General features: G+C 39.1%; 1 protein-coding gene across 1 annotated transcript; it reads left to right on the top strand.

The window, feature by feature from the left end:
* The first annotated feature begins 9040 nt into the window (after positions 1-9040).
* Positions 9041-9574, top strand: LOC110703849. The gene has a single exon (XM_021881626.1). The coding sequence runs from the start codon at positions 9237-9239 to the stop codon at positions 9444-9446; it is 210 nt and encodes a 69-aa protein (XP_021737318.1). The 5' UTR covers positions 9041-9236; the 3' UTR covers positions 9447-9574.
* The last annotated feature ends 9092 nt before the right edge of the window (positions 9575-18666 follow it).

An 18666-nucleotide genomic window follows, 5' to 3' on the forward strand; every position in this document is an offset into this window, starting at 1 on the left:
GTAAATATCAAAAATTTAAAGTTAATTATAATTAATCTTATAATACTCTTATAATAAAAATATGAAGTTAATTTTTATTTCTTGTCATAAACACTATTAAAATTTATCTTATAATACTTGTCAAAAAAAAAATTTATCTTATAATAGTAGATATATAAATCCTATATCTAAAGATGATTTTCGTAACAGATAATTTTGAGTTTTTAAAATAAAATAAATCCTAATAAATCACTATTCGTTGTTTTTACTTACGTGGCAAAATTCTTAAATCTTATTCATCACTTTTGTTAAGGTGGCAAATGAATTTTTCAATTCCAAATGTTCCCGAAAATATACCTTTGCTTATATGGTGCTCCGAATGCTCCCGAAAAATGCCTAATATATATATTAGATTATTATCAATTTTTTTCCTCCAACATTTATCATTTAACAATGAAATTAATTTTAATTAAAAATAAAAAAATCATTTTGGTAGCATACTTTGTATAAATTTTAAAATTATACATAACGTATATAAAAACAATTGAACAAAATCATTTTATTATATTTTACTCCCTCCATTTTTTTTAAAAGCTAGAGTTGGATTTGCACATTTGCCGAAAAAAAAAACACCCCACACCACCACCCACCACCACGTCCAACCCCCACTGCCACCCCACAAGGCTTTTTCCACCCTTCCTTCACCAAACAGCAATACCCAATAGGCCCCACCACTAATCACGCACCGCACCATCTAAATCAACCAAACCTTAAGCCGCCGCCACCACCTTAACACATTTAACTCTACCAACCTAACCTGAACCCACCTACCAGACCCACCACCTAACCCTAACCCACCACCTTTCCTCACCTAAAACCACCCATATATATATAACCTAAACCCACCCAAAAACCCAGATCTACCGCCTTACCCGAACTATTCTAAACATAAAAATTTGCCAAAAAAAATAATAAAAAAAAAACCACAACAACAACCACGTCTGAATACCCAAAACAACAACCACAACCATAAAAATTTGCCCACCACGACTGCCCAAAACCACAACCACAACCCAGATCTACCCACCACGACCGCCCAAAACCAGAACAACAACACAAAAATTTGCAAAAAAATTAAATAAATAAAAAACAAGAAAACATACCTTTAAAAACGAATTTTGCTATGAATGTTATCTCGAATTTAGTTTAATATGGTCACATTTGACCTTAATAACCATTAATTTCTAGAGAACCACCGCAACTCGACGTCGACGAAAAAGAAGAACAAATCGACGTCGTGAACACTGCAACCCCATGCCGGCAAAAGGAGAATAGAAGTATAAGGGAAAAGAAAAGAAGGAGAAGAGCAGAGAATGGGAAGGAGAAGAAGAAGGAAAAAGAAAAGGAGAAAGAGCAGAGAACGGGAAGAAGAAAAGGAAATGAAAAGGAGAAAGAGCACATGGAGAAATGAAGAGGAGAGATAAAAAAGGCGGAAATAAGAGAGAAAGGGGTGAAGGGCGCCGATTTAGACTTTTAGGGTTTGGTAAAAATATTTTTTTAAATTATATTCTGACGGGAAATTTTTGTCGGAAATTTCCGAAGGACTATAAATCCGTTAAAAATTGTAAATTACAACGGAAAAATCCGTCGGAAAGCACATATATTCCGAAGGATTTTATATTCGTCGGATAAATCCCTTGGAAATTCCGTTGAAAATATTCGACAGAACATATATCCGTCGAAAATTTTGCTATTTTTGATGGAATTTCGAGTCCATCGGAACCAGTCTGTCGGAATTTTCCTATTTTCTAGTAGTGAGATATGGGGGGTGTAGGGAATATTTCAAGCATTACCCCAAACTTGAACCCCATTGTGATCATACACTTAAGCATGGTGGCGTCCAAAGGGAAGGAAGCTAGAGCAAAAGAGTCGCCAACAAGTTTTAGGAACTTGTAAACCGTTCACAGGGTGAAGGTTACACCTAGAGCTGTCAAAAGCTGATCCGACCCGAAATACCGACCCTAACCCGACCTATTAACCGACCCGTATGAACCCGAAAAAAATGGTGACCCGAACCCGATCTAACCCGATCTGAAACCAACCCTAGACCCGAGTTGACATGAGTATTTGAGACCCGAACCCGAACATTAAACGACCTAGAGACGACCAGACCCGAATGTAACCCGTAAATTATTGACCTGAACCGAACCCAACCTAAACCGAAATTGACCCAAACTCGTTTTAACCAAGACTGGAAGTTCAGGGATGAAGGTACAAATCCAATCTAAAAGAGAAAGAACCTGCCCTAATAATAGGTATCTACTTTATTCTTCTCGTATTCATGTGCGCTTTCTGACTAACATGCAGTTAATAGGTTTACCCTAAACCTGTTTAATCTATGTTGGTTGAATATTAATGCACAAATAAAGCTATTATTGGTGATCACTTGAATTATAATCAAATTAACCCTAAACAAGATTATTAATTATCTTATTAAGCGTGATCACAAGTATAAATTTCCTTTAAACATGCATAAAAGGCGTGATCAAGCAATAACAATAACAAACATCAAGCAACATAATAATAATCATAAACATAATAATAATCAAAATAATAACAATCATGTTAAAGCATAAGAATAGCAAGATCCTAGGCATGATACTAATAAGATTAATAACAAACCCTAATACGTCACTAAACATCAAATATCAAAGCTTTAACCCTAACATGATACTAACATGCTATTAGGAAAGAAAATAAGAGGCATCATAGAAATCATAATTGATATAAGCAAATCACCCAAAACATCATACTAAGAAGCAATAAAACATCCTAACATGATACTAAGAATCAAAATAAAATAACCTAAACATGATTTCTATATCATAATAACAATGAAAATAATTAAAGCACTTACTTGGATGCCTCGTACCTCTTTCTAATAACAAAATACACACGTTAGTAACTTCAAGGAAAATATAAAAATTAAAACAATTAAACTAAATAATTGAAATAGAAATTTGGGACCAAACCCTCAGAAATATAAAACCTTTCACGTCTAGGGCGAAGGCAACTTCGAATTATGCTATGTGTGTCTATATCTTGTGAATGCGGAATTTTGTTTGAAAAGGCTAGGCTAGAAAGAGAGAGAGAATCAAGAAATTCTTTATAGAGTGTTGATGATAATTAGATGGAGAATTGATGATTAAAAAACGGAGGTCTAAGGACGCTATTTATAATGAAAATAGTTCAGATTTGATAAAAAAAATAAGAATCAGAGTTCGAAGAGGAATAAAAATCGACGTTGTCGCCGCAACTGCCTCTTTTGCCACGCAACAGGGTGCAGCGCCGCGCGACAGGCCTGTTGTCTGGCGTTGCAAGACAGTTTTTGCGGATTTTGTTTTATCATATCTTTTGATACAGAAGTCCAAATAAGACATATAATATGTCATTGGAAAGCTCATGAAGTCTAATTTTCAACCCAATTGGAATCAGATTAGAATCTTTTGTAGATAAAAAAAATATGGCCGAAATAGTGGGATGGTGTCAATTTTGGATAGAGTTTCATTTCTTATTCATTTCTTTTTCGTTATAGCTCGAAATTAATATTATAATATTTAATTGGAAATTTAATTTCAAGATCTATCCAACCATATAAGATTTGGATAAAGATTATGAGTCACAAAAATAATATCTGACTATATTCCATTTCGTACAAAACAAGGATTCTTAAAAGGAGTAGTTTTATTCAATTTCAAACTCTTTGAAATATAATTATCAATCCTAACTCCATTAGGATTTAAGAGAACCTTCTAGAGTATTCTAGAAGACTATAATCAATCCTAATAGCTTTAGGAATGATAATTAATAATAGGCCCTCCTCTAGATCATTGGGCCGTATGTAAGAACTAAACCGGGCCTATTTTGGCCATAACTTCCTCATTATTCATCGGAATTGAGCTTATAATATATCGTTGGAAAGGTTTTTTCAAGCCCCATCCAAATACACTATTATTGGACCCATATCATGGACTAAACTAAACTGGAATACATGTTGTTTATAAATAGGGTAAGAAAAAAAATATTTTCAAAAATAAAAAGAAGAGATATTTTAATAAAAGCATCGTCATCACTAGACTTTTCATTCTTTTGCCTCGTTTGATAATCAAATGACATGAAAGGTATTCATCACTGGGTTTGGTTTTGGGGAGACACATTTGGGTGTCTACAGGGGGCTTGGGGTACTGTTTTCAAGGCAAGCAAATTTAGCTTTTTCTGACAAAGCTTGGGTGGAGATTATTCACCGAGCCACATGCTCTATGGTAAAGTGTGGTTCGAAGCAAATATTGTAAAGGGAGCGAGATGCGATGTGAATATGTTCAAAGAAAATTCGAACATGTCTAATGTATGGAAAGGGATTACCGAAGCTGTAAGCATTATTAGTATAGGGGCTTGAGTAGCTGTGAGTGATGGAACAACTACTCTTTTTTAGGACCATAGGTGGGCTAACTCGAAACCATTGAGGGAGGCAGAAATTGCAAGTATTCCTCTACACATAGAAGGAGATATTGTCGCTGAAATGTGGGATGAAAACCCAGGCTGAAAATGGTCAATGTTTGTCGATATCTTACCTCAAGGAACTTTGCGTGAAATTGAAGCCCATAGTCTCACCAAAAATCCGGAGAGGGGTGACTTCTTGTACTGGAATAATGGCTCAAAGGGGAGGCTCTCTATTTATTCAGCTCTGCAATAATCTGACGTGACGATGAAGAGTAGGAAGATGGTTCATGGGAGCTTGTTTGGCGCTTGAGAGTGCAGCACCGCATAAGAGTTTTCCTATGGCTGGTTTTACATGACAGAGTTATGACCAATGCTAACAGATTACAACGATCCTTGACTAAGGATCCGTGTTGTAAGATCTATGTAAATAAAGAAGAGAGTACTCTTCACATGTTGAGGGATTGTAAAGCTGCTTAAGAAGTATGGCTTCAAGTTAGGGGTCCTGCAAATGCTCATGACTTTCATAATGGCTCATTAAAGCAGTGGATAACTCAAAACATCAAGGTACAGTATCACAATAATATGTCCCCTGAAATTTGGCCTACATATTTTGTTATTGTAATATGGTGGATATGGAGGTGGAGATGTGCTGTGGCTTTTGACAAAACAGGTGAAATCCTGGTGGATGTCAAGCAATTTTTGCTAGACAGATTCGAAGAGGTTTAAGGGTAATGGGTGATGGTATTGGTGAAAGCTCTCAAATAGCTGCTAGAAGAGAGGCTTTTATAAAATGGTCTGCTCCTTTGATAGGGTGGTTTGCATTGAACTCTGATGGTGCAGCAAGAGGAGATCACTTCTAGAAAATAGCTGAATTCCGACGGAGTGCTTCCGACGGACCCAATATTCCGTCGGAAAAAGGGAAATTTACGACGGATTTTTTTTTCGTCGGAAATTTCCGACGAATTCATTGATTCCGTCGAAAATTCGTCGAAAATTTCCGACGGAATAAATATCCGTCGGAATTTTTGTATTTTCCAACGGAATTTTCCGTCGGAAATTACCTTTTCCGACGGATTTATAGTCCGTCGGAAGTTTCCGACGGAATATTCCGTCGCAACATAATTTCTTTTAAAAAAAAAAAAAACCATTTCCGCTACAAAACCCTAAACGAAGATGAGAAGCCAACCCGCCTCTTTTTTCTTCTCCTCTCCACTCTCTCTCTTCTCCCTTTATATTCCTCTCACTCTCTCTCATCTGCTTCTCTCTCCTCTCGTTCTCCCTCTTCTCTTCTTCTCTCGATCTCCTCTCCTCCTCTCTCTGTCTTTCCTCTTCTCTCTGTTCTCTCTCCTCTCGTTCTCCTGTACTTTCCCCTCTTTCGACCACCACATCACGGCATCAACAACAAAACACCACCGTCATCAACAACACACCAACGACATCAACAACAATTAACCACCGACATCAACAACAACAAAGGTTAACTACTTGAAAGGTTTTTTAGGCCAAATTCGCCCATGAAAAGTTTAGATCTAGACTTTTCATGGCCGAATTTGGCCTTGTTAAACCGTTTCCGTGGTGAAATTCGAAGCATATTTCAATTTCAGGTATGTTTTATGTTTTAATTTTTCGATTTTTGTTTCCGATTATTATTATTTTTTTTTTTTTAAATATGGATTTCGGTGGTGGTGGTGGGTGTGGCTGATGTGCGTGCGTTTAGCATTTGCAGTGGTTTGTGGTGGCTGTGAGATCTGGGCTTAGGTGGGGTCGGGTTTGGTCGGGTCTAGGTTAGGGTTTGGGTGTTTAGGTGGGTGGATCATGGTATGGGTAAAGGTGGGGTTTTGGTTAGAGTTCGGTCAGGGTGAAGGTAAGGTGTTGGTGGTGCTGTGGATAGGTTAGGGTGGTTGTGGTGGTGGTGCTGTGGATAGGTTAGGGTTAGGAAGTAGGTGTGGTTGGGGTTGACAGGGGTGTTTTGGGTGGTTGGAGGTGGTGCTACGCCGTGCCGGTGGTGGTGCGGCGTATTTTTTTGATTTCTTGAAATTGTTTTCCAACGGAATTTTCGTCGGAAATTTCCGACCGAATTCTAAATTTCGTCGGAAATTTCCAACGGATTTTGCCGGTGCTAGAAACTGACTCACGACGGAAAATTCCGTCGGAATTTCTGTTGGAATAGTGTTTCCGACAGAAATTTCGTCGGAAAAGGTCATTTTTCCTACAAACGCTTTTCCGACAACCATTTTCGACGGAATTTCGTCGGAAACACCTTTTTCGACGGATTTCAAGGTGTTTTCGACGGAATTTTTCTGTCGGAAATTGGCCTATTACTAGTAGTGGCTTCTGGGCCACCTGGTGGGGGAGGAATAATTAGGGACAGTACGGGTAGGATAAACTATGCTTATTCTCTTAAACTTGGCCATTGTGGTGCATTCAAGGCAGAGGTCCTAGTTGTTGAATATGCATGGCTTGGAGTTGTCTTGTAGAATGGGAATCAATAAGTTGCAGGTGCAATTGGATAACAAATCGGTTGTGCAAATTTTTAACAGTGAGGATAATTATATGGGTGAGTGTGTTCATGATGTCATTCATTGTAAGGAGCTAATTAAGAAGTCGGATTGGGAAAAGGAAGTGAAACATATATATCGTGAAGCAAATCAAGCGACAGATTGACTAGCTAATCAAGGTGTTATCCAATATAACAAATTTGAGTTGATTCAAGTTCCCCCTTTAGCTTTAGGGCGTATTTTGCATAATGGTGTAGTTGGTGTGGCTATGTCACAATTTGTACCCCTTAGTTTTTTATTTGAGTTTTCTTTTTCCCGGTGCCTAGCCCTCATCTGCACCAGCAACAAAAAAAAAAATCAATTATGATATATGAATAGTGTAAAATTCCAACTCTTGCTTAAAAAAAAAAGAGAGAGAGAGTACATAACATAGATTGAAAAATTCAATCTAATTACTTTACACATTTATGCAATGTGATTATTGAAAATAAAATAAAACCCGTAATACTTACTAAGGGGCCGTTTGGTTGGGGTCAATAATCAAAGGGAATCGAAATGAACTGATATCATTCCCTTTGTTGTTGTCTGTTTGTCACTTTTTATTCCCTTTACCCATTTTTATTTTTGAGTTCACCCATTTTTGGTCTACATTGATTTCCCACCCCCCTAGACTTTCCCATTCCCTTTCGCTAGCCACCATACCCACCACCGTTCTACTTGCCGGAACTTGCCCAACCACCTCGTCGTGGACCCAGTCACCTCGCCGGAACTCGCCGCACTCCCCCCATCTCGCCGGAGCCCACGCACCTCCCCCACCTCTCCCCTCGAAAATACCTCCGATCCTCTCCCCGGAAAATGGGCAAATCCGCCATTGACGCAACAGGGGAGCTCCTGATCAAAATCCCATCAACCATAGTCTACCTAATCGACAACCAACAAAGCATCGAGCTAGCATATGGCGATCTCGAAATCATCCTCCTCTGTCAAAACTGATGTTGCCGTTTTAGCAAGAATCGGAGATCAACTCCAATGGCCTTTAACAAAAGACGAAGGCTCCCTCAAACTAGACGACTCTCACTACTTCTTCACACTCTCCTCCAACGACGATGTTTTGAATCGGAGATCAAAAGGACTGGAAACTCTGCTGAAAAAACTCTGATGGTGTTTTCTAGGGTTTTTGCATGGGTGGTGGAATTTTTTCCGAGGAGGGTAGGGGCTGTGAGGGGTGGGGGAGGTGCGCCGAGGGACGAAGATTCTCATCGACGTTGTGGCTGGGCGGTGGGGTGGCTCGTTGTGGCTGGAATAGTGAAGAAAGGGGATGTGTGGTGGTGGTGGTGATTCCTTTTGTATTTTGAAAACCAAACAACATACTACTTGGAAGGGTTTCATTCCATTCTCCTACATTCCCTTTGTTCATTCCATTCCGATTCCCCTGCGCGAAACAAACGACCCCTAAAATATATTTTAAGAAAGTTGATTATGGGATACTAATTATCCTAAAGCAATATAAATCAATTAAATTTTCATACTACCTCCGTTAATTAAAATGTGCAACAAAGGAGTATTATTTATGAGACATAAAATATTCATTTGTTGCACATAATAATTAACGGAGGTATTATTATGTCGGGCAAAGTGTGCCAAAAAAATATAAGGACAAATGTAGTATTTTCAAATACTTATATAAAACCTTATAACTTCTAAATTTCTATTTCTATTACTATATTATTGTGTTTTTATAAACTTCAATTCAATAACCATGACACGTCACATAACATAGTCTAGAGATAAAATACCACCATAAGGTTGAATTATTCTCATTAAATTTTTCTAATTTTTATCTTATGAAATTTGAGCATGACAAATTTTTATTTTTTAGTGTTTAGAGAGCTACTAGAATGGGGATGAGAATCAATATCACTATCAAATAAGGAGGGAAGCTCTTACCACTTGAGCTCGGATGATATTAACCTTACACGTGCTCCAAAATATACCATTGATTGAGTCATCTTTCAACTTATACTTCCCTTTCCTTCCTCACATATCCTTGTCACACTCTCCGACTCTCTCCTCGTCATTTTTTATTTCCTTCCTCACATATATGTGTCCAACGGGACACTCTTTAAATAACACATCGTGAAGACCCTAAACTTTCCACTTTACTTCAAATCAAAACAAAACCGGAAGTTTCTCAAAAAGTACTCTCAAACACAAACACAAACCCAAAGAAGAAAAAAAAAACAGTTTCTCAAAATAAAAATGGCAGATTGGGGACCAGTGGTTATTGCGGTGGTGCTATTCGTTCTTCTTACACCAGGCTTACTCTTCCAAATACCCGGCCGCGGCCGTATCATTGAGTTTGGTAATATGCAAACCAGTGGCGCCGCTATCGTCGTACACGGGATCATTTACTTTGGTTTAATTACCATCTTCCTTATTGCTATTGGTGTTCACATCTACGCTGGTTAGCTTTACTTTGTTGATTTCATGTAAAGTAGATTTGATTCCACTGAATATTCAAAACAATGTCAAGTAGTATTATTATTGGAAGCTTTGAAAGATTTATTAAATGTATTGTTATTTTGCTTTTGGATCTAGAAAGTTGCTTTTAATTTGTGTTTTCTCGTTTTTTTTTTTTTTTGTTTTATTGTCATTTTTTATTGGTATGATTTCTGGGCAATTATTATGGTTTTTGACATTGAGGGGATTTGATTACTGATTGGTGTATTAAAGAGAAATTGGTGGGTATTTTTGATTATTTTAACGGATTTTCCGAGGGTTTGGGTAGTTTGTTAACTTGTTTTTATAAAATGAATCTAATTTTGTGTGAGAAAATGGGGAGCGCTAAATTTGTGATATCATTGAAATTGGTAGTAGTAATATGTACTTCTAAATTTTTTTTGCAACGAATTTGTACATCTAAGAAAATGGTTTAAGTTGTAATCAATTTCGAATTAGCAATAACATTCTATTCTTATGTGATGATAACTTAAGCTTAATTCCGATCCGTGATTAAACTTGACTATAGTTTATACAATTATACACAAATACAGAGTAAACATGTAAACCATTTATAACAATGAATTACTCCTTACTATATAAGGAGGTATGCGATAGTATCAATTAATCATTTCAATTCGATATTATCTTAAATAAGAAACTAATCTTGCATATGGTTGGTTGTATAAGAAACTAATCTAGTAATCTTGCATATGGTTGTCAATAAAGACAATTTGACTATATTGTAGAAAGTGACAAAAATGACTACGAAATAAATGAGACGTACACCTATTCTAAATCCAGGGACAAAATTTCGTATAATATTTACTCGTACAGTTGTACCGTTTTTCTACTATGGTGTAGCCGTGTAGGTAATGAGAGTAGTTGTGCTTATTTATTCTAGAATCATCCTCTCATGTTCATCATGCAATAAACATGCCGTTAGAATGACTGAAATACTGAATGAGTCGTTTTCATATGTAATACTCCATATTGTCGTAGTGTATTAAGGGATGAGCTAAATAAACTTTTTTTCTTTTCTTTTGTTTGGATTAGCATATCGTTTTTCTTAAAGAAACTTTTTATAAAAGAAACTTTATGTAAGGAGCACGTATGATACGACGAAAGGGTAAGATAGGATGATAGAATATTGTAATTACGAATCTTAATTGGAGTGCATTCTCTTAGATTAAGAAAGGTGGCTTCAAATTTCAATATGGAGAGTGATTCCTGTCTGACCTGGCTTCTAATGATTTTTATACTTATACGAGTAGTATTTTATTGGAGATTTTCACGAATAATCATCTAATACATTGATTTTCGTAATCGTATGGAGATGATATGAAAAAGTTAAACATAGCACTCCTTATTGTCTCATAATATAGTTTGCATTTTTCATGGAAATAAACAAAAACACTGAGATAAAGAGTATTTTAAGAACAAATTATTAATGCACTAATATTTGAATAAAAAATATATATGAAAAATAAAAGCAATACAAAACTATAATGTATATATATACCTTAATGACCCCAAGTTTCCCTATTTTCTCCATAAAAAATTGTTTATATGCCCTATGAAATCTTATTATAGCATTATATTTATGTCTCTTCACCAAATATCAAAATGGGCAAAATGGCATTATTTAGGAATATTTGATTGTGAATTTGTGATACCTTTGATGACTGAATATAATATGGAATGATTCTCTACATAAATAGGGTGATCAAAACAAGCTCTTAGTCTATTCTACATGATCATAATTTCTCTACCTTTGGTGTTCATTAAAATTATACATGATTCAAAGCAAGACCATACCCGAAAAGCCTTAACAACATCATTTACATAGGCTCCGACGAATACTTTGCTTCATTCATTGAATTCACCAAGCTGCCTATACACAAGATATCAATATCTCCTATAATCATTATTAATCGCGGTCATACCATTGACATCTTCAAAGGCAATTCGCTCTCATGAGAAGCCATAGACGAGAGCGAGCCTCCATAAGATCCGTGGTTGTTGTGGTGCTCGCCTTGGGCCACTGAATCACCAAAATGAACCTGCTTTGAGGTATCTCCCTTAGAAGAATAGTTATTATTTGTGGTGTCATTTGTGTTACCATTTTCTAAGTTAACACCACCTTCAACAGTAGCTTCGGTGTTGCCACAATCACCATTACGAATTGTATTGCTAGGTAACACGCTCTTTCCCCAACAAACCATCCTAAACCCGAGGGCTCGGGAGAGGATTCGATAAAGGACGGTGACGACCCAAAAAAACCAAGGTAGACAAACTAGAGTGATGCCGATGACCGGGTACCAAGATGTGGCGGGAGTTTCAGGTTGGGTCATGTAGAGCACCAAGAAGGTGCCTCCGGAAAGAATGCAGGTCAAAAGAAATACTGTAATGACCCATATGTAACATCTTGGTGTTAGAGTGAATGCTGACATTGGTGGTTTTTATTGCTCCTCAAAAATGATAACAATAATAAGAAAATATGGAGATTATTAAGGGTGGTTTCATTACTTTTAACGTGTGGAAAATAAAATTTGATGTTTGTTTGATTATAGGCCCATTTTCTTCATCCTTGATGCATGAGAAAATGGGCAAAAATAAAAAGAATGTAAGAATCTATAAAGTTAGGAATAAATTGAATGAGAATTAATTAATTAAGCAGGTTAAATGTGCATAGAAGAATTGTTGATGGAGATAGAATTATGGTAAAATTGTTGTGTTTCAACAAATTTTCTCTCTCAATGAAGACGATGGTAGGCGGTAAGATAGGTTTCTCTCTCCCCCCTAAATCAAGGAAGGCTAAAAGGGTGAGAGAGAAGCGGGTTGTTTTTTGCTCTTGTTTTAACGGATGTTATTATTGGTGTGGTAACAAATTTTCTCTTTTTATTTATATATATATATTTTTTTTTATAATTTTGTTATAGAATTATTCATATAGATAGTATGATTTTATTTTGTTTTTCCTAGGATTTTAAAAGTCTAAACACACTTAATAAGTTAATTGGACAAGAATTTAATTTTCACAACCTTTAATGCAAACATTATTTACCATTCTAGATGTAGGTAGTCCTTAAGTTTTGGATAGACGTGCTCTCAAAGTCTCAAGTTTGGAGTTGGATAGATTCTACTTGTTTATAATGTGTCGTCTAGCTGGACACATTTAAACCGATTCAAATCCATGACTCTGCCATATGTTTAAACTAATATATTAAAAAAAAAAAGTGTTCTTAATAAGGGCATGTTCTGATTGACTGAATTGAGCTGAACTGAAATATTAAAAAAAAAAAAAAATTATTCTTAATAAAGGCATGTTCTGATTAACTAAATTGAGCTGAACTGAATTGAACAGAATTTTTTATGAGAGAAGGAAATTAAGAACAAAATGAACTTATTAGAGCTGAACTAAACTTAATTGAATTGAACTGAACTGAATATAATCTGAAGAGAACAGGCCCTAATTCACGTGTCATATATTTATACATTAAATATGAATGAGCCAAAGTTCTTTAGATATTTAGAGTTCCTTAAGGTTAAATAAAATTTGAATATTATACAAGCTCTTAATTGATGGTGGCTATTTCAGAGCTTGATCATAAAAATTGCTTTGGTGATGCAAAATGTCAAAAAATAAAAAAAGGAAAAATGGAAAAGAAAAATTCAACCTTTGCACTTTTTCCTTACAAAAATCCAACCTTTAGTTTATTCCTCAAAAATCCAACCTTTATACCCCTCCTTCCCCAACAGGTCCATTTTACCTTTTACCTGATTAACTGGTAAACTTTTTATTTTTCCCTCCTTCACCCTTTCTTCCTTAATCGTATTCATCTCTCTCCTTAACGAATTTTCCCAGCAAAAATTAAACGCCATTTTCATTCTTTCGAAAGCTTGAAAAAATCCAGGCTTTCCCTAATTTTTTTTCATTTGGAAGTCCTCAAAGGTTGTGTCTTTGCCTGCGGAAGAGTAATTGGGGAAAGATAATCGACATTGCAATTGTTAAGGTAAATCGTCGAACCCTAATTCTGCGTTTTGGAGAATTTGCTTAATTGGAGTGATTTAAGTGCTTGTTTAGTTATTTATTGTAGTTTAAAGTTAGTTTTGGTTTATATAATTGCGAATATGGTTGATGTTTGCCTGAAAATTTATCATGGGGGCAAGTTTAAATTGAACAACAATGGTGTGTGGGGTTATTTCGGAGGGCAGTATAATACTTTTGATGTTGATCCTGATGAGTTTTGTTGGTTTTATATGGAAGAGTTAATTGCTAAATGTGGTAATTATGCTGAAAAGTACTTGCTTTACTATTTACTTCCTAGGTGTGAGTTTGGGGAAGGGTTGAGGAATGTCTGTAATGATGATGAGTTCAGGAAAATGGCTGAACTGATTGTGAACAGTAGAGAATTAGACATGTATGTGGTGCATGATGATGTTGAACCTGATGTGTTAGTCCAATCCCAAACTGGATCCACTAACAAAAACCAGCCCAAACTGAAGTCAACTAAGTCCAGTAGGCCCAGAAAAATGATTCCCAGGAGGGCTAGTACATTGACCCAGGAGTCAATTGTTGTGGGAGATAAGATTCCTTCCCCCACTTGCAATAAAGAATCAGAATTTCACATGGCCCCCCCTCGAACAGCCAACAACCTAACAGCTTCTAAAAGCATTCTTGTCCCCTGTGAATCTACCCCAATCCCTTCTGAAACACAAGAAAACCCTATTGAAAAACCAGATCCCCAATTTGAAGCCAAAAAACCACCTTCAACTCCATCAAAATTCATTAGGTCTGTTGTGCCTGATGACTATGACTGGGAAGACAACAGACCAGACAGTCCAATCCCTTTAGACACCTTCCTCTGGGGTGAACCTTATGATGATGAGGATGATGGTGATGATGAGAGGGATGGTGATTTTGTAGTGGAGAATGAGCCTGAATGGGATACTGATTGTGAAGAATTGTGTGAGGAAGATTATCTAAACAAGGAAAAATTGGTTGACTGTGAAGAGGAGGATTGGCTTGGTGACTATGAGATTTATGATGCAAACTTTGGGTCTGGTGGGGTGGATGGTGAGCCCAATGATCTTGAGTTTTAGAAAGACCCAGAGTTGTTTGATTTGGACACCAGTGATGATGAGCATGAGGTAGCTAGGGAGAGAGTTAGGGGATTTAACACTTCTGTTGTTCAATTAGCACAGAAGCTGCAAGAAGAAGCTGGGAATGGAAAACTTTATGCACAAAAAGAAGGAGGGGGTGAATTAATAGAGGCCAGGAAACAGGGTGGTCTTGTTTTTGAATATGAGGATTCAGAAGATGATATTCATACACCTAGGGATAGTGAGGATGAGGAAACAAATGAGGATAGGCAAAACAGGAGGAGTTTGTTAGTAGGGGTTGACACAGACTTTAAACAATTCAAGTGGAAGGCAGGACAAAGGTTTGGCAATAGAGAAGCATTTAAGGAGGCTGTGGCTAAGTATGTTGTATTTCAGGGTAGAAACCTCAGTATAGTGTCCGGGAATAGGCCCAAGCAACAAAGAATTGTAGTGAAGTGTTCAGTAGGGTGTCCATTTAGGTTGTATGCTTCCTGGGATTCTAGGAGGGGTTCGTTTGTAGTGAAGACTGCCATGGAGGAACACACATGCTTAAGAAATATGGAGAAAAATAAGCAACTAAAACGCACTTGGTTGGCTGAACAGTTGCTTGATGTGATCAAGGCAAGGCCACACTGGCCAGCAAAAGAGATAGTTGAGACAGTGAGGAGGGCTTACAGAGTGATTGTGAAGAAAGATTTTGCTTACAAAGTGAAATATCAAGCCCATAAAAAGTTACATGGTTCTATGAAAGAACACTATGGGAAACTTGGGAGGTATTTAGAGGCTCTGAAAAATACAAGTCCCCAAATTAATTTAGATTTAATGACTTACATGGAGAAGAAGAAACCCCCAGAGATATTTAAAAGGTTGTATATTTGGTTTGAGGGGGTGCAGAAGGGTTGGAAAGAAGGATGTTGGAAAGTGATTTGTGTGGATGCATGTTTTTTGAAAACCTTTTTGGGAGGGCAGTTAATGTCAGCAGTTGGGAGAGATGGCAATGATCAGATGTATCCTATTGTCTGGGCTGTTGTAGAGGGAGAGAATAACAATTCATGGGAGTGGTTTTTGAACAACTTGAAGAAAAGCCTTGAGCTTTGTTTCGGGGTTTTCTGATGTCCTGCGGGAGAGTTACAATTCCGAGACTGGAACCGGACGCCTGTACCTGCAAAACAAACGGATGCTCCGGATGATTGGAGATCCGCCTCCGACGGTCAAGTTAGTACTTGATTAAGGAGTAATTAATGCGGAAATTAAAGTGATTGGGTCTCTCTAGGTGAGAGAGTTTAATGTGTGTAATATGCCTTTTTTTCCCTTAATGAGGATTAAGGGAGGTATTTATAACCTCGGGAAACGTGCCAATCTAGGTTTAGGTTAACCTTGGGCTGATTTGGCTTCCCTCGGAAGTTGGGCCTTGGTGACCAGTTATCCCAGGTGTCATGGGAAAGACACGTGTCGTGTCGTAATTGGTCCATAGTGGACGGATCATTGCTTGACACGTGGCAGGCTCCTATTGGCCCATGTGACGGACACATGGCGGAACCTGATTGGTCCACTTGTCAGATGGTGATTGGTGGGAAAAATCCCCTAATCATTTGCCCCTCACAGGTGGCACGTGACTGGTCGCGTGTTACCTGTGACAGGCATCATCCTGTAACAGGCGACGGCCTGCTACAGGTGTCACTCGGCGAGAGGCCGAGAGATTCTCCCGCTAAAATTTTGAATTCTGGAAGTGACCCTTCGCCTTCTCACTTTGCCTATATAAAGGAGTGTTGACTTCGGTCATTTTCACACTTGAAAACTTTGTGAGAGAACATTCGGACCCCTGAACTTGCTCTGACATTTTGGACCCTTTCTTCCTACCGCCTGCTCTGACAAGCCGACTGCAAAGGATTTTCAGAACTTCATCAATCGTCACTCGTTCAGGTAACCGTCGGTTCTCTTACTCTTAATTTTCTCTTTACTTTATTCTTTTTTTGAAATGGCACCACGGAAGCACACGACACGACCTAGGTTAGTGATCAGCCGGTCACCGGGGACGGCTGAATCTAGGACTAGGAGTGCCGCCTTCCCTTTTCTGGACCCATCTTTGCCCTTTATACAAAGTCCGACTGTATCTGTGTCTATGCAGAGCATGATGGCCAGAACAAAAAAGACTGCCAGGATCTCAAACTCAGACGGCTCCTCCCACAGGGTGCCGATTAGTGAAACATCTGACCAGGCGCCAGATGTGGAAGTGAAACAAAGCGGCTTGAAAGCCGGCAGTTCTGAGGGAGGAGTCAAAGTGACCCCTTACCATTTTACAGTTGACAATTCTACATTCTCTCCTGCTCCTTTTAAAGGAGAGGAGGCGGGCCCCTCCGGGAGAGGGGAGGAGTCGTCCTCTTCGGACTCGTCAGAGGACAATTCCGAGTCTAGCTCTTCTGGCCATGCTTCTCTGGACACAGAAGAGAAAAACAGTCGCCTACAAGAGGCGAGGCTTTCTCACGCAGTTGAGAAGGGGGACGATTGGGCGGAGCCATCCGCCTCTCACCGAGAGCAAAATACCCCCTACTACTGCACGGTACCTCGGGGCCGGATCACAGCCATGCAAGATAAAGTGGAGAGCTTTATCGCAAACCACACAATGGGCCCCGACTTTTTAGTGCTCGTGCCAGATCCAAAAGATACAGTCGTCTGGCCGGCTGGTACCAGTTATGATGGCGCCTGCTTTGGCTGCTACGAGGCGACCATCAAGGCTGGGCTGCGCTTCCCACTACATCCGGTTGTTCAGCGGATCTTGGATGGGTATGAGTTGGGGTGATGGCAGTTAGCCCCGAACTCCTGGGTCAACGTACTCGGCTATGTGGCCGGGTGCGAACTGCACGGGGTGGAGCCAAACTTCGAGGCTTTCGCCCACATGAACTACCTCAGCCGGACCCCTAAGGCAGGCGGTACCGGCTGGTATCAATTGACGAGCCACAGGGGCTACCTCATGACGAGAGGTAAAGCAAACAAATGGAAGGACTGGCGGAGCACCTTCCTTATCATTGAGAGTTCAGACACAGAGCTGAACAAGCGCTTCAACAGGTGGAACAGGAATCCGCCCCTTCTTGCAGGCGGCCGCAGCATGCCGCCTGTTCCCCCCAAGGCTAAAAAAGAGATCCTGGATAAAGGACTCTTCAAAGTGGAGTCGAAGGTGAACTCTACTTCAGGGGTACGAGAGCAAGTACCGCTGCACTGCGTCCCGAGCTTCAAATGGCTCTACGACGAGTACTTTTTGGCCGCCTGTGGCCTCAGCAGTTGGTGCTCAAGAGGTAGCCGGCCTGTCGAATACTCTGTTGTTCCATGCATTTCGTGTTATGACTTTTATTAACTTTGCTATTTGTTTTTGCAGCGGACGCCATGAGCAAAATTACCGCCTCCAAGACTGCGGCGGCCATGTTGCGGGCCTCCATCATGCAACAGTCTTCAACCGACTCCCCCAACAAGGGGGCACCCCTGGTGGGCTTCGAACCTTTCACCCTCTTTTTGGAGTTGTGTTTATGCATATACTGACTCTTTTCTTCTTTTTTTAGAAGGGCGCTCCAAGAGCTTCTTCTTCCCAACAGCCGGACCCCAAGGCCCGGAGGACGACTGTTGCGAGCTCTCCTGGTTCTGCCAGGAAACATGTGGCGGCTGAGAAGCAGCCGGCCACTTCTTCTAAAACTCCAACTGGGCCACCTAGAAGTATGAAATTATCCTTGTAAATTTTAGACTTGCTCCCTTCTTTACTAGGTCTAATCTGTTTGTTTATGCTTGATGCAGCCGGCCCTCATGAGCCTTACTTGGTCGAGGTGGCCAAGTCTATGATCAAGGCCGTTCCTCCAGCTGAAAGGGAGGCGGTCAGGGGTGTCGGCACCCTTGACCTAGACGGGATTGCAGGGGTCCTTGCTGAGGTATACTTAGCATATTTTTGAGTATTTGAATTCCAGGACGCCTGTTTTCTTTTTTGTTTGGAAACTGACGCTTGTTCCCCTTTTTACTTAGGCCCTGCTCCGAGTGAACGGCCTTCGCAAGCCGCTTGACCGGAAGAACAAAGAGGTAAAGGCTGCAAAAGCTATGGCCG

Source organism: Chenopodium quinoa, unplaced genomic scaffold, assembly GCF_001683475.1.
Source record: "Chenopodium quinoa cultivar QQ74 unplaced genomic scaffold, ASM168347v1, whole genome shotgun sequence".
In the NCBI taxonomy this organism is placed as follows: Eukaryota; Viridiplantae; Streptophyta; class Magnoliopsida; order Caryophyllales; family Amaranthaceae; genus Chenopodium; species Chenopodium quinoa.

Excerpts from the sequence above, each read along its gene's own strand:
- LOC110703849 (XM_021881626.1), top strand. The coding sequence starts at position 9,237 with ATGGCAGATTGGGGACCAGTGGTTATTGCGGTGGTGCTATTCGTTCTT.